Source organism: Psittacula echo (assembly GCF_963264785.1).
Source record: "Psittacula echo genome assembly, chromosome: 5".
Lineage (NCBI taxonomy): Eukaryota > Metazoa > Chordata > Aves > Psittaciformes > Psittacidae > Psittacula > Psittacula echo.
Genome location: NC_137739.1, coordinates 59,677,699 through 59,692,459, shown reverse-complemented (window position 1 = coordinate 59,692,459; position 14,761 = coordinate 59,677,699). Strand labels below are relative to the sequence as shown.

The following is a 14,761-nucleotide window of genomic DNA, read 5'->3' as shown; positions in this document are numbered from 1 at the left end:
TGGAAGGATGTTCTGATACTGCATTAACCTGAGCCCTTGGGAGCTGAAGTTAAATCATGCCAAGTGCCTGGAAACAAAAAAAATTCCATCCGGAATTTAACCAGGAAAGCCTCAGAGCTTGTTAAACCACTCTATGACAAAAACAGGAATACTCATATATGTAACATCACAGTCTTCACAAATTAAGGATAAATGTCCGTTAATTCTTAGCCCACCTTCTAGAACTCTTAAAGCTGTCCTCATATGAAGACACCTTCCTACTTAGAACTTCTGTAACTCTAACAGAAATAATTATATTAATATAATTATATTAATCCTCTTTTGCAAAGAAAGTATGACAATTGGCTATTAAATTGTTCTTTCAGTTTTTAGAATTGCTCCATTTTCATGTTACCTTCCCTGACCCCTGTTTTCCCAGGCTTATCAGGGGCAGGATCAAACAGTTTCTGAATGTAGCATGAACAGTAAAGACTCTGCATATAGAACTTTCGAATGAATCAGGATTAGACATTAGGAAATAGTGCCCTCCCAGTGTACTCCAAACCATCTTGGGGAATGACACTGCAAAATTAATTAGGTAGCACGGGAACAGCTACCCAGTACGGTTATCTGGGATGCAGAGGGAATTCTTAATGAAGCACACTACAAGATTTCCAGGCTGCAGGACCACCTGTTCACACATCCCACAGCACTACTTAAGAGTACTCTTCAGCACCCAAGCCCATCCACTTCAATTTAGTATTTTGGACAGTACTTGTATCCAAGGGGGCAAAACCCCCCAGAGGATTAGGAAATAACCAGCAAAAAGCTAAATACTGGAAGAAGCCAAACCATCAAATATTACAGCTTGCATTAGCAGTAATAATTGCAATGAAAAATTTCAATCCAATTTGAAATGTACACAGAAGAAGATGGAACAAACGATATATAAACAAGGCTGACTTTATTTTATTTAAGCTTCACATACAACAACTTCTATTCCAGCTACTCGGGCCAACAGTCTCAAGAACAGTAAATTTTAAGTTCAGTACAGCTAAAAATGCAGTCTCTGAGAAAAGTCTAAACTTGTTTTAATCTCGAAAAGCATGTAAGAACCATAGTAAGGAAAAAACCATATAAAAAAGTATTAAAAAATGCAGGTTCATTTATAATAATATGGTTATAGGTCCTCCATGAATCTCCCATTATCAACATTTTAATACTTTTTTCAACTACAAATTAGCCATTACAACAGACATCATAGCTTAAATCTCAGAAATAAGTAGTCTTGCAAGTAGCACGGCAGGCTCAGTGTCAGTAAGTGAAACATCACAGAATACTGGAAACATTCACGACGGAACCCACATATTTCCATGTGTATCAGGCGCATCAGTGTAAGGAATATTCCAAATCCATGGTTGATCTGTAAACCAAAACCAAAAAAAGGCTCATGACAAATTCAGTTATTGAATGTAAAATTTTGATCCTCTTCCTCCCCTTTGTTTGGAGAAAGGTGAAAATTCCCACTGATTTTCACATAACCCCATGTGCCATTTAAGTTTACTGGACATTTTGTATTCAGCTACTTTTTTAAATAAGATTTAGAGTTTTCAAAAGGCTTTGATTCCCCCCCAGATATTATCCTGAATATGATTATTAAAACCCAACATACTCCATACTAGCTGTAAAAGAAATTTACATTTCAAAATACAAAAGAAATTGTATTTCAGAGAGCACACAAGAACAGTCATGCAGCCACATCTGCTTTGGCCCATAGGCACATCTCTTAACCCAATGGAATTATCAGTCAGTGCAGTAATGTAGCAGTATTTTTCACACAGACAGTAAGAATTCAGTATCTAAGAATGACTCTGCCTGACCTCTGAAATGTTCAAGTTCAGACCTCATTTCTTCAAATGTTTCATCTTTAGATGAGCAACAGGTTTGCAGCAGACAGTTCTTCCCCTCGACCTCTTAGAATACAGAAGCTATTCCTACTCTTGGGAAGGAGAAAAGACAACACAGCAGGAACCAACTGCTAGCTCTGCAACCTGCTTGAGGCTTTTCCTCCAACCGCAGACATGTTGCAGAAGCCCCTAGCTATTACTCCACTTCTCTCAGGCTACTCTTACTGAAATACAGAGAAAAATTCTTCAATCCTTTCAGTGATTTTTCACAAACAAGAAGTTTATATAAATCCTGCCTGCTTCTTTTTTCCACCTACAAAATGAGCCTTGAAGGAAGACAGTGACATCAATCTGTACAATGCATACAATTAAATTGAATTGTACTGAGGATGACAGATGTAGTTTATTAAAACCAAGCTACACATCTACATAATATACTATGTACACTTGCTAAAGAAGATTTGATACGCTTGTCAGTTCAAATTTTGGATAAGCTATTTATCATGATTACTGTTGTCTAATTTTAAGTTTACAAGATCCAATACCAGGTCTTACAATATATGAAGTGAGAATTACTGTAGCAAGAAGAGGAGAATAAGAAAGCGACAGAAGCAGTAAGGAAGGCATGTATAAACTGCAGAACAAGCACACTGACAAGTACTGCACCAATTAAACATGGGGCAGGGAGAGCATTCCCAGCATGTACTTGCTATTTACCTGCTACTACAGTGCATTTAATTCTAGCACTGTAGCTCCATATGCTGAAGTCAAACATATCCCAGCTATGCAAATGATTTACAGAAGTGTCTGCTTACAGCAGTAAGCAGGTAATAGGCAAATGCTTTAAATTATCAGAAAATTGAATATGCTTCACTTGAAAAAGGGGAGTTTAATAAGACTAGTGATGGGGATGTTACAAGTCACAGGTATGTGATCACCAGCGAAAGAACAGCCTGTGCAACAAATGCAATCTTTCACATTATGTTATTAGAAGAGCACAATAAAAGCAAACATCCATGTCTTCCCCTAATTTAAAATCATTATATAGCTTCTGAGTGGAAGAAGTAGTTGGCTAGTTTTTAGTTACAGTGGATTGGCGATTTTCAAGCACAAAAAAATAAAAGGTACTGGAAACCAGAAGAAACTACAGCACTTAAATCAGTGCACTGCCAGATAATGTCTGTGGGTTTCCGAATCAACTGCAGAACATCTAGACTTTGAGTCATACCTTAAAACCAAACCGAAAAGTTAGCACCATTATTTCCCTAAGCTGCTTCTATCAGTCTCATGCTTGAGAGTCACATGTGCCTTCTGTCTTTTCGGTGACTACCTTACCATATAGTAAACATGAATAGTTATAAGAACGGGTACTGGAAAAAGCATTAAGGTTTCCAAGCATACATTCATTTTTTTATCATTGACCTCTAAACCATGACATCAGAATAAATCCAGTTCCACTCAAGCACTGGAATCTGTCACTTGGAATCCACTATACAGCTTGGACCTATTTATCTTCACTACCATCTGCAGTTACTCTGTTTCATTCAGCAAAACATAAAGGGAAAGATAGATGTACAGAAATTATTTCAGTTACCCCATAAAGCACTCTGAGAGGCTTCAATACCCAATTTAATTCTTTTTTATTGTGTCTATCTTAATAAAATTTTCTTAAGGTAGCTATTAATGCAGTTGGATCTTTGTTTTATTAATGTGATGCTGCTGGATTTATAGAACACCTGATACTATTTTAATAAGCCACATGCAAAACTATTACTGAAACAAGTAATTCAGGTATTTTTAAAGCATCAGATCAACTTTAAAATTATTACTTTTAGTAGGAGCTATATCAGCAAGAAAAAGACAGTGACTGTGTACAAATACTGTAAGACCATAGCAACGTACTGCTACACACTAAAATGATTGCCAGGCTTTTGAAAGTTAAACCCTTATCTTCTGGGGGCGAGGGAAGAGGAGGAGTAGAGGTTAACTGTTCCCTACTTACAGCCCCATTACATACATTTTTTAAGTGTGCTCAATGTACCTAACTTCCACACATTTCAAGTTCAGTTCTTCATTTCTGATAACACTAATTCCAATAAGCTGCAGTTGATACAAAATTAGTGATCTAGTACCACTGCTTCCTTCTTGCCTCATTTAGAAGCAGCAGAACTTTAGCACTAGTCAAATGAATGGGACCATTCTTGCCCCACTGCCACTTTAAGATTACCTGAAATCTCAAAGTGTTATTTCAGTCAGGCAGACTTCTGAAGATTCTCTCACAACTGAACAGACCATCACATTTCATTTAAAGATAGAGGCCCTGGAAAACAAGTTATTTCAAGTACACCTGATCAATCACTCAAACAGTCCCCCACATTTTGAGATCAAGTTACAGAATAAGAAATCATGAACTGACAGAGGAACAAGGTTGTTTTGCAAATTTTAACAACAGTACTTTCCAAATGCAGTATATTGTGTAGGTCAGGAACACACCAGAAAGCCATCTCAAAACTTCATGTTCTCATAAATATGACAGATGGCAGTACAGTGTGTACAGCCAAAAGTAGAAAAGTCTGTGAATTACAGGAACATGCAATTGAACAGTAAAGGATAAAATACAATTAAGGATCTTTGTGATTCTCTTCCTACAGTGAAAATACAACTGTCTTCTGCACTTGAGTGGAGATCTGGATGACAGCTATTCCTGGTTGATTTCTAAAAGCAGAAACTGGATTCTTACATCATCTCTCACAATATTTTAGGAGTCTTCCAACTGAAGAATTTAGCTTTGAAGTAGTAAATAACCAGAGTTCTTCAAGTCATTCCACATACACATTCTAACATGTACTCCCTGCTGTGTGAGGCTGGAAAGTTCTCCCTTTCAGCATTTGCAGAAGGTGCACACTATACTCCAGTCTCTTTTCTCCCCTTCCTTTAGATGAGCACCGCATTTACAAAGGAACTCATCTTGTTGAGATGGAACACCTCTCAATGCAAAAATCATACCTGAAAGATTTCAAGAATGGGGAAAGACAGGTGGGGTAGAGGTGTGGGATCTATAATATACACAGACAAGGTAATTATTCCTGAAGGCCAGGACAATGACCACTTGTTGGGAGAAAAAAACAAAACAAAACAAAACAAAAAAAAACAAAACAAAAAAAACCCAATCCTGTTTAAGAGCAGGATTTGCTTTGTTTCTCAATGAGAAGTTTTCCACACTTTTCTGAGGCCCTTCCCAAGTTGTTCTAAAAACAGCCCTTGATGTACTTACTTACATACTGAATTTTCAAGTTCCTCCCATACAGCAGATTATTTGCTTAGTCAGTGAACTGTGTAATAGCCAAATCACAAATTAAGTGATATTCCGTGACTACAGCAAGCAGCTTGTACTTTTTCCCACACAAATGTATAAAACCACCCTGGGGTTGTATCTCTTTGTGCAGTGTACATCTGTTGTAAGAAACTTCTCAATAGGGTTTGTCCTGGGTTCAGCAGTAGCAGTCAGTTTTTCTCCTTCTTAGTAGCTGTTGCAGCACTGTGTTTTTGACTTTTGGCCTGGGAAGAGCTGATAACACCGATGTTTAGACTGACCAAGGACTTTGTGAGTCTCATGCTCTGCCAGGGAGGAGGAGGGGCCGGGAGGAAGCAGGGACAGGACGCCTGACCCAAACTAGCCAAAGAGGTATTCCATACCACAGCACGTCATGCCCGGGGATGTAACTGGGAGCTACCCGGAAGGGCACGTCCTCTTTTCGGTCGGGCTCTTTTCCGGCGAGCGGTATCATATTTTCTTCCCTTGTTATTTCTCTTATCATTATTATTATTGGTGGCAGCAGTAGTGATTTGTGTTATACCTGAGTTACTGGACTGTTTTTATCTCAACCCGTGGGAGTTACATTCTTTCGATTCTCCTCCCCATCCCTCTGGGGAGTGGGGGGGGGAAGTAGACTGCGTGGTTCTAATTTACAGCCGGGGCTTAAACCACGACAGTTCTTTTTGGCGCCCAACGTGGGGCCAGCCCTGTTGGCAGATCCTCTGGTGTTGACCAACCAGGTGGCCTTTGGTAAGTGTGTATCCCAATGCTTGAAAGTTCCCCCACCCATTGCTCTCAGTGTAGTTTTTAACAGCCCATTATACCGTTCGATTTTCCCAGAGGCTGGTGCATGGTAGGGGATGTGATATACCCACTCAATGCCATGCTCTTTGGCCCAAGTGTCTATAAGGTTATTCCGGAAATGAGTCCCATTGTCTGACTCAATTCTCTCTGGGGTGCCATGTCGCCACAAAATCTGTTTCTCAAGGCCCAGGATAGTGTTCCAGGCAGTGGCATGGGGCACAGCGTATGTTTCCAGCCATCCGGTGGTTGCTTCCACCATGGTAAGCACATGGCGCTTGCCTTGGCGGGTTGGTGGGAGTGTGATATAATCAATCTGCCAGGCCTCCCCATATTTATACTTCAGCCATCATCCTCCATACCAAAGAGGCTTTAACCGTTTGGCTTGTTTAATTGCAGCACATGTTTCACACTCATGAATAACCCGGGCAATAGTGTCCATTGTTAAGTCCACCCCTCGATCACGGGCCCATCTGTATGTTGCATCTCTGCCCTGATGGCCTGAAGTGTCATGGGCCCACCGGGCCAAAAATAATTCACCTTTATGTTGCCAATCTAAGTCCATCTGAGCCACTTCAATCTTAGCAGCTTTATCCACTTGTTGGTTGTTCTGGTGTTCCTCAGTGGCCTGACTCTTGGGTACATGGGCATCTACATGGCGTACCTTCACCACCAGGTTCTGCACCCGGGCAGCGATATCTTGCCACAGTGCAGCAGCCCAGATGGGTTTACCTCTGCGTTGCCAGTTGCTCTGCTTCCATTGCTGCAACCACCCCCACAGGGCATTTGCCACCATCCATGAGTCAGTATAGAGATAAAGTACTGGCCACTTTTCTCATTCAGCAATGTCCAGGGCCAGCTGGATGGCTTTCACCTCGGCAAACTGACTCGATTCACCCTCCCCTTCAGCAGTTTCTGCAACTTGTCATTGAGGACTCCATACAGCTGCCTTCCATCTCCGATGTTTTCCCACAATACGGCAGGACCCATCAGTAAACAAGGCATACTGCTTTTCACTTTCTGACAGTTTATTATATGGTGGGGCCTCTTCAGCACGCATCACCTCCTCCTCTGGTGACATTCCAAAATCTTTGCCCTCTGGCCAGTCCATGATGACTTCTAGAATGCCTGGACGACTGGGATTTCCTATTCGAGCTCGTTGTGTAATTAGTGCAGCCCATTTACTCCATGTCGCATCGGTTGCATGATGTGTAGAGGAGACCCTGCCTTTGAACATCCAGCCCAGAACGGGCAACCGGGGTGCCAGGAGGAGCTGTGCTTCAGTGCCAATCACCTCCGAAGCAGCTCGAACCCCTTCATAGGCTGCCAGTATCTCTTTCTCAGTTAGGGTATAGCTGGCCTCAGATCCTTTGTATCCCCGACTCCAAAAGCCAAGGGGTCGACCTCAAGTCTCCCCTGGAGCTTTCTGCCACAGGCTCCAGGTAGGACCATTCTCCCCAGCTGCGGTGTACAGTACATTTTTTACATCTGGCCCAGTCCGGGCTGATCCAAGGGCTACTGCATGAACTATCTCACATTTAATTTGCTCAAAGGCTTGTTGTTGCTCAGGGCCCCATTTAAAATCGTTCTTCTTCCGGGTCACATGATAGAGAGGGCTTACAATCGAACTGTAATTTGGGATGTGCATTCTCCAGAACCCCACAGCACCCAAGAAAGCTTGTGTTTCTTTCTTATTAGTTGGTGGAGACATGGGGCTTAAACCATGACAGGTTAAACAAAAGTGATACGGCAATCAGGCCCTACGCACTACAAATGAAATGCTGTACTTTCATGAGAGGACCACGTCAACTTGTATTGGTAAGAGAGATAATTGCAACTGAAACGTGACAATGGAGCTCAATGAGAAGATGATTGCATACAACCAAATAGTTGTACTTATCTGAAAGATTCTAGAGGGAAATAAAAATCTGAGTATTATCAAAGGTACGAAGAAATTTTGTTTATAAAGATATCTTGCAAAGGAAGGTTGGCTGTTGTGTGCATGTTTCCCAAATACCAGACTGGATAATTTTCTGTTTTTCTTCAAAAGAACTCTGTAATTTTACTGGTCTATAGGTTTCTTTTCTCTTAGCATCATCAATACATTTATCTTTCTTATAGTCGGATTTTTTTTTTGTTATGATAGCCTGAATCTGTTGGTTAGCAACAGAGGATTCCAGGAGATTGTTGCATCTACATAGTTTATCTGTCAAGATATTAAGTAGTACTATTAGCTACCAGGCAGTTTATTTTTTTTTAATTCTTCAAATGTTTTGCCCTGAAGATACATTTGTTGCCCACAAATGAACTTTGCAATTCAACTGAAACTGTTCAAATTTGCAAAGAGTTAGTAACATACATGTTGCATACAACAATTGTTACCTGCTAAAAATTAATGAGGTCGTTTGTCACTTCAGAGTGGGAATGATCTTAATCTTTATTTTAAAACTGCCAGATGTAAAATGTGCATGTTATGCCCTGCAGCAAGAGAAAGGTGCAAGCTATGTATATCGTGAATAATAAAACTGTTTTGCACTGGTAATTTAAAGCAGCTGGGAAGAAACAGTCTAAAGGAAAAATGACCAGGTAAAATTCTCTGGGCAACCTTAACTCTGGTATGCTAGGATGACGCACTGTTGCATTTCCTCAGACTTCAACTGCGAATCCTGCACTCTGCACAAGAGAGATCAAATCACATGGAAGGTCGACAACTAGACTAGGCATCATCCATCTACCCTTAACAATAACTGAAATAAAGCACTTTCTTAAATGCCTCGGTTAACCAACCATTGAAGCAAAATATCAACCCTCCAGCGAATTTGCCATCTCATGACGATGCTCTCAGTTAATGATCTGAAGCATATTTTGGAAGATCCCTCTTAGCCAAAGACAAGATCTGAGCTCAAAGAAATTGGTTAGTAACACCTGGCAAATCAGATCAGACATCTAACAGGACTAGCTTCCAGTTGTCATCTCAGAAGAAAGGACATTACCTTAGAGTCTCTACCATATTAAGCATACTGAAAGGACTTGAAGTTCTCTATAAATTCATATAGGATGCTGCCAGTCAAGTTCTTTCAAACTCTAGAGAGTATACAGGTCACATGTAGCTGTGCAATACTAATTGGAAAAAAGGAGGTTATTGAAAAATGTGAATGAATTCCCCAGAAGTCATCTTTCTTAATTTTTTAAAATATTTTATTTACTTGGTGAAGTAAATATATGACAATTTACTTGAAGTAAATAAAAGACAATTCTAGAACTTTGGACAAAAGAAGAAAATAAAGGTAGGAGAAAGGTAGAGATTATGTACAGTGACATTTTCCCAGAGCTTATATGACCATCATCAGCTCTTGTTGAGGGAGCTCAGAGTAAGAAAGGATTCCTCTAACTTAGCTGGACAAAACACTGATCTCTTTCCTTTAGGAAATCTGTCACTAGTACAAGGCAAGATAGATGAAGATTGTCCCCACTGTTTAAATAACAAACTACACACAAATATCTAAACCTACCAGAGCTGGAGGCAAATATGCCATGAAGTATTTCTTGTTTCTATTCAACACAACAGCAGTTTATGTGTAATAAACCTCTTTCCTGAAATCACTACACATTTGCCACACGTAATTTTGCCACGCTCCCAATTCCCACTCATTGAAAACTAGATAAAATATCAAGCACTGAATATCTCAAGATACAAAGAAAAGTCAATTTGCTCTTTCATGTAAGTGTGGCAATGGAATATTGAATAGTGAGCATGGCCTCTCACAAGGGAGAGAGCTGTTCCTGTGAGACATGCTAGAGATCCTCTTGTGCATTCTTAAGAAAATGAAATCACAGCTGTCAGAGGTTGAAAACTTCAGCCAGAGAACTAATGTATTGCTAACTGGACTGTTCATTTCTCCACAATGCCTCAACATGCATTAAAGCAAATTTCCATCTCATCTGCCCACCGCCATTCAACCCTCTCATAGCATGAGATTTGACAGCTTTAGTCCCCAAGTTATCAAGGGTGAAATAGATTTTCCACTGGAAAATAATGAAATACATTTTTAATACATTCTTACAAATTGTGAGAATGGCTCAGGAAAGAAATCTTTAACAAAGAACAAAATAACCAAAGACTGATGTAATTCATACAATTGGCATATATAGAGGGTAATATGTAGTTTCACTCTAACTCTAGATTACACTGAACTGAGCTGGAACCTGTCTTATTTTCTTGTATGTATATGTTTTCTGTATAGTATTAGTCAAATGAACACAGCCAGTTTCCTTCCTTGATATAAATATATACACTGAAGAGGAAACTGAATGAGAAATAACTTTTTTAACAGATTACTTACCCTCCTACTTTATGGGGTTTTCTTCCAGAGGGTTTAAGCAGTTCCACAGCATTTTGAACTGGGAGCTCAGAAAAAACTTATATAAATTCCTGTCTTATAACCCAGTCACAACTCAAAGAACTGATGATAAATGTATTTTTAGCTCATCCCTTTTCAGTAGCACTGTAAGAGAGTTCTGCAATAAGTGCATGAGATTAAAACATCTGAAATCTCGCAGAATAACAATGCAGACAAATGTTACAGAAATGTTTCACCTGCTGAGATCTCACTAAATAAGCACCAAACAGATGAAGCAGCCCAAAATCCTGACGCTTACTATAATACAACAATAATATGGTTTACAAGACATATAAAGCCACAGATTCACTGATTCATCAAGCTAATTAATCACTTTATCATTATTTTCTGACAATTTTTAGGTACAAAAGTATTTTTTCAAGCATTACAGTGTGGTTTGTTGGTGGTTTTTTTTATCACCCTTTGTAGTTAAAATCAGCTATTCAACTTGAAAATATTTCTCTTAAAGGAGAAATATTACAAATTCATCTCAACTTGATGTGGCCATGCTGTTACCAGCTATGATTTGAGACCCAGTTAAATTTTATTCTCTGTTCCCTTCAGAAAGCTCAAATAACTCTGGCACAACTAGATGGAATTTACCTGTCCATGTATTGTAAAATGTGGCTTTGTGCAAGTCTGAAATACAGCTGAAAGCTAAATGAAAACAACAGGAAAATTCCAAATATGTGTCACACAGGTGATATATTATAATTGCCTAACAGTGACATCTAATAGGGATCAAATTACTTCATTATTATTAAACTTAATGGACTTTAAAAGACTGTGGATCAACCTCACAAACTATGATGGCTGAAACCAGAGAGATTATTTACATCATTACTGATGAGTTTATCATTGTATGTCCTGACACGTATTTTATTGCTTTTCAAGATGCATTTACTTCACTGTAACAGTTTTCACACTGGAAGTCTAGTCCCAGCTAATAAACTCCAATTAATATGACAGAAAGCCATTGTGACAGAATGACAAAGAATTTCTGCAACTAAATTATTTCCACAAACTAAAGAACTGTTTTTCTTTCACTTTGTTACATTGGATAATAACATAATTCTGTAACATTGAGTATCTCTGATCCAAGATTAGAATTTGCACAAGTACAAGAAAAAACAATGTATTTCAGTATACCCATCTTCTACTTAGAACTTTACATGGCAAATGTATGGCCCTGCTCCTGACTATCTGTTCACTATCGCACCCACTTATCCTCCCTCCTGCTCCTAATAGATTTTTTCTGATTATATGAAAGGGATGTGTACTTTGTTTTCCCATGGTTAGAGAATCTGAGTTCATGGAAAATCCCCCAGAGCCTTTTCCCCTTCAGTTATAAGGATCAGTCAATATGGTTTCTTTAGGGAAAAAATAATTACTTGCATTTTTGCTTCTATTAAAACAAATCTATTTATACCAGTCTCCAGAGACTTTGAGAGTTGATAAGTGTATTGTTAGGGACAGATTATTTTATGAGTCCATCCCATAACATGGGAATTCTTTAAACATCTTTCCCACCAAGATGCTGAGCAACTGAAACAGAATATTCAGGAAAGAGATACGAAAAGGCACAGATAGTTGACTTTGCTTCCATTGCCAAAACCTAGACAACTTGGATCCTGTCATCTGTTCATATGATGGGAGAAATATGAGACCCAAAAGCTGAACTACAGACAAATAAGTTCTCTACAGCAATAAGCTTTCCATGCAAAAAGAGAAAAAAAGGATTTGGAAAAAAAATTTTTACGCTTTGCTGAAATACGCATAAACCTCACTGACTCATTAGGGTAAATGCAGGAATTAAAACAAGAACAATGTTAATTATACAACTACATTCTTGCATGGGGCTGACAGTATATGTAACACACTGATTCTGATTTTGAATCTTTTGTTTCAAAATTTCCAAAAATTTAAGTATGACCTTTTAGAAAAAAACTTTCAAAACCCATCAGTTTGAGCATTAGTTAACCATTAGCTAGCACGCATGTCCCAGAGCACAACAGGCAGCTGTAGTGTGTTTTACCTCTTCAGTTAGCTAGTAACCCAGCACAACTCCTGCCACCACTCCCCAAACAACATTCATAGTACTTAAATGCACAGCATGGTTTATACTAAACCAGTATAATAGATTGCATTAGCACTTCTACATTAGCCAGTATTTTTTCTTCAGAATACCAAAATGCAATTTAAGAATTCTTTTAAGTAGTAAGATCTTAAAGCAGAAAAATCATCTTTGCAAGTTACAAAAGTAGCATGCCTTGTACTGAACAGGTGAACACTTGTCTGTGTAGCTGGTGCCATACTCAGGGTTTTGGCTTCTACAATCATGGATCTACCTGTGAGAAACTAGATTTGCTGGGAGCTGACAGGATTCACCTGATCAAGTGAGGCAAGAGCCTTTTTGCTGATGCATTAGGAAACAACAGGGAAACACTTGTGAAATGCTGCAGAAGAATCAGGGCTTGTCCCTCTTAAAAAGTGACAGTACAGCTACATGCTTCTACACCAACACACACAGCCTGGATACAGGAGCTGGAAGCCACTGTGCAGCTGAAAAGCTGTGATCTAACTGATACTGTAGAATCAGATCACTGGAGCACTGCAATCACTGGTTATAAACTGTTCAGAAGGGACAGGCAAGGAAGAAGGGGGGGGGGAGGGGAGGTTGCCCTCAAAGCAAAAAGGAAAAAGAGTGCATTGACTGCACAGAGCTGTGTTTGAAAAACAGCAATAAGCAGGTTGGGAGATCACTGGTGAAAAAAATCAGAGGTCAAGCCAACAAAGAAAACGTCATGGTTGCTGCTTACTACAGGCTGCCCCATCAAGAGGATGCTGCCAAAAAATTCTTACTTCAACTACAAGAAGCATCATGCTTGCAGGCTCCGATCCTGCTGGGAGACTTCAGTCACTCTGAAATGATGCATTTTTATTTACTATATAAAACTCTAAGTCTATTTACTTCTTAGGTTTTAAATATTTTTTCACCCTGCATCATGTGTTAGTTCTAAGATCTGAGTTGCTATAAACACCACCTTTCCTGAGCTCTTTATTACTATCTATTATTTCAGGGTCTACTGCAGATGATACCTTTCTTAGATCATGGCTTCTCAAAAAAAGTTTGTCACAATCTTTTTGCATTAGTTTAAGAACAAAACTATAAAACCCAAAATAATGCAGGTTGTGCATCAACAGCAGTATCCTCAATGTATTTTTAGGCTTTGGGGCCATCAACACCCCATAGCAGCACATACTTAGCACTTTCCTGATTTGCATGTTCTAGAGAGTCTTGGGAGCTGAGGAGGTTGAGATTGTGTAAGTCTTTTCAAGTGTTATGAAATATAACACTTTTGCCCCTCCAGAAGGATTTCAACACAGATCTTCAAGATAATGAAGTCTTAAACTATGAAATACAGAATGGAGAAAAAGCAACTTTTCCATCTTCTAATTTACAGCAATTCTTTCACATTTGCTCTATGGTATTTCTTTTTCACCCCACTTCCAAAGGACTAGCTTTTTTCCTAACACCTGCTCTCTTCCAAACAGTCCTCTTTTAACACTCCTTCTCCCATCAGTTCTGCAGAAAAACATTTCAATTCCATAAAGAATATCTATTTTCCTAATGTATACAAGAATTTCAGAAAAAGAATGAAAAAGTAGTATCTAGTTTGTTGATCCAAAACTTAAATGATAATGAAAAAAACCAGCACAAAAAGACTGCATAGTTCCTTTCTTTGAAATCACAAACAGAACGTGGGACTGATATAACCTTAAATGCAGTCATGCCACAAAAATGTTAAAGTAAAGCTTTAGAACATAGCAGTATTCCAATGACTCAGAGTTACTCAAATTATTTTGCTGCATATCTAATACATCAACTTTTCTTCTGAACTCATACCTTACCTTTGCTTCCATACTGTTCTGGTGGGAGGTCAAAAGGTACAGGAAAGTATGTTGCTGGATTATCACTTTCTGAAGGCATTTTTCCTTTCACATGAAAGTAACCTTTGTCCAATCCCTGTGAAGGAAGGGAAACACACAGAAGGAAGACTTAGTAGCTCTGGGGGGAAAAGACAAACCTAATCTACAATAGATTTTTTCTCAATGAGTTATTTTAATAAACAAAATGTTTTTCCTCCATTATTGAGATTAGATACTTCCTAAACAACTCAGCTTCTGTATTACTACTATTTCAGGTTCTCATCTTTAACATTCACTGGCTTGGGTCCACAATGGATACGCTCTACCTCCTCAGTCCCTTACACGTATACCAATCTTTTTCCACATTCACTAGGTAAACACGGTTGTGGCCTTGCTTGTGTAAACAATTCTATCTAAATTGAGTAAGG

General features: G+C 38.9%; 1 protein-coding gene across 1 annotated transcript in view; it reads right to left on the bottom strand.

Moving 5' to 3' along the window:
• Positions 1–965: 965 nt before the first annotated feature.
• TDP1 (tyrosyl-DNA phosphodiesterase 1) overlaps positions 966–14,761 on the bottom strand; it is a 47,843-nt gene continuing 34,047 nt past the window's right edge. Inside the window, exons 15-16 of the mRNA XM_080618600.1 lie at positions 14,316–14,430; positions 966–1,402 (exon numbers count right to left, since the gene is read on the bottom strand). Of these exons, the coding sequence (XP_080474726.1) occupies positions 1,329–1,402; positions 14,316–14,430 (189 nt within the window). The 3' untranslated portion in view covers positions 966–1,328. The remainder of the gene's footprint in view (positions 1,403–14,315; positions 14,431–14,761) is intronic.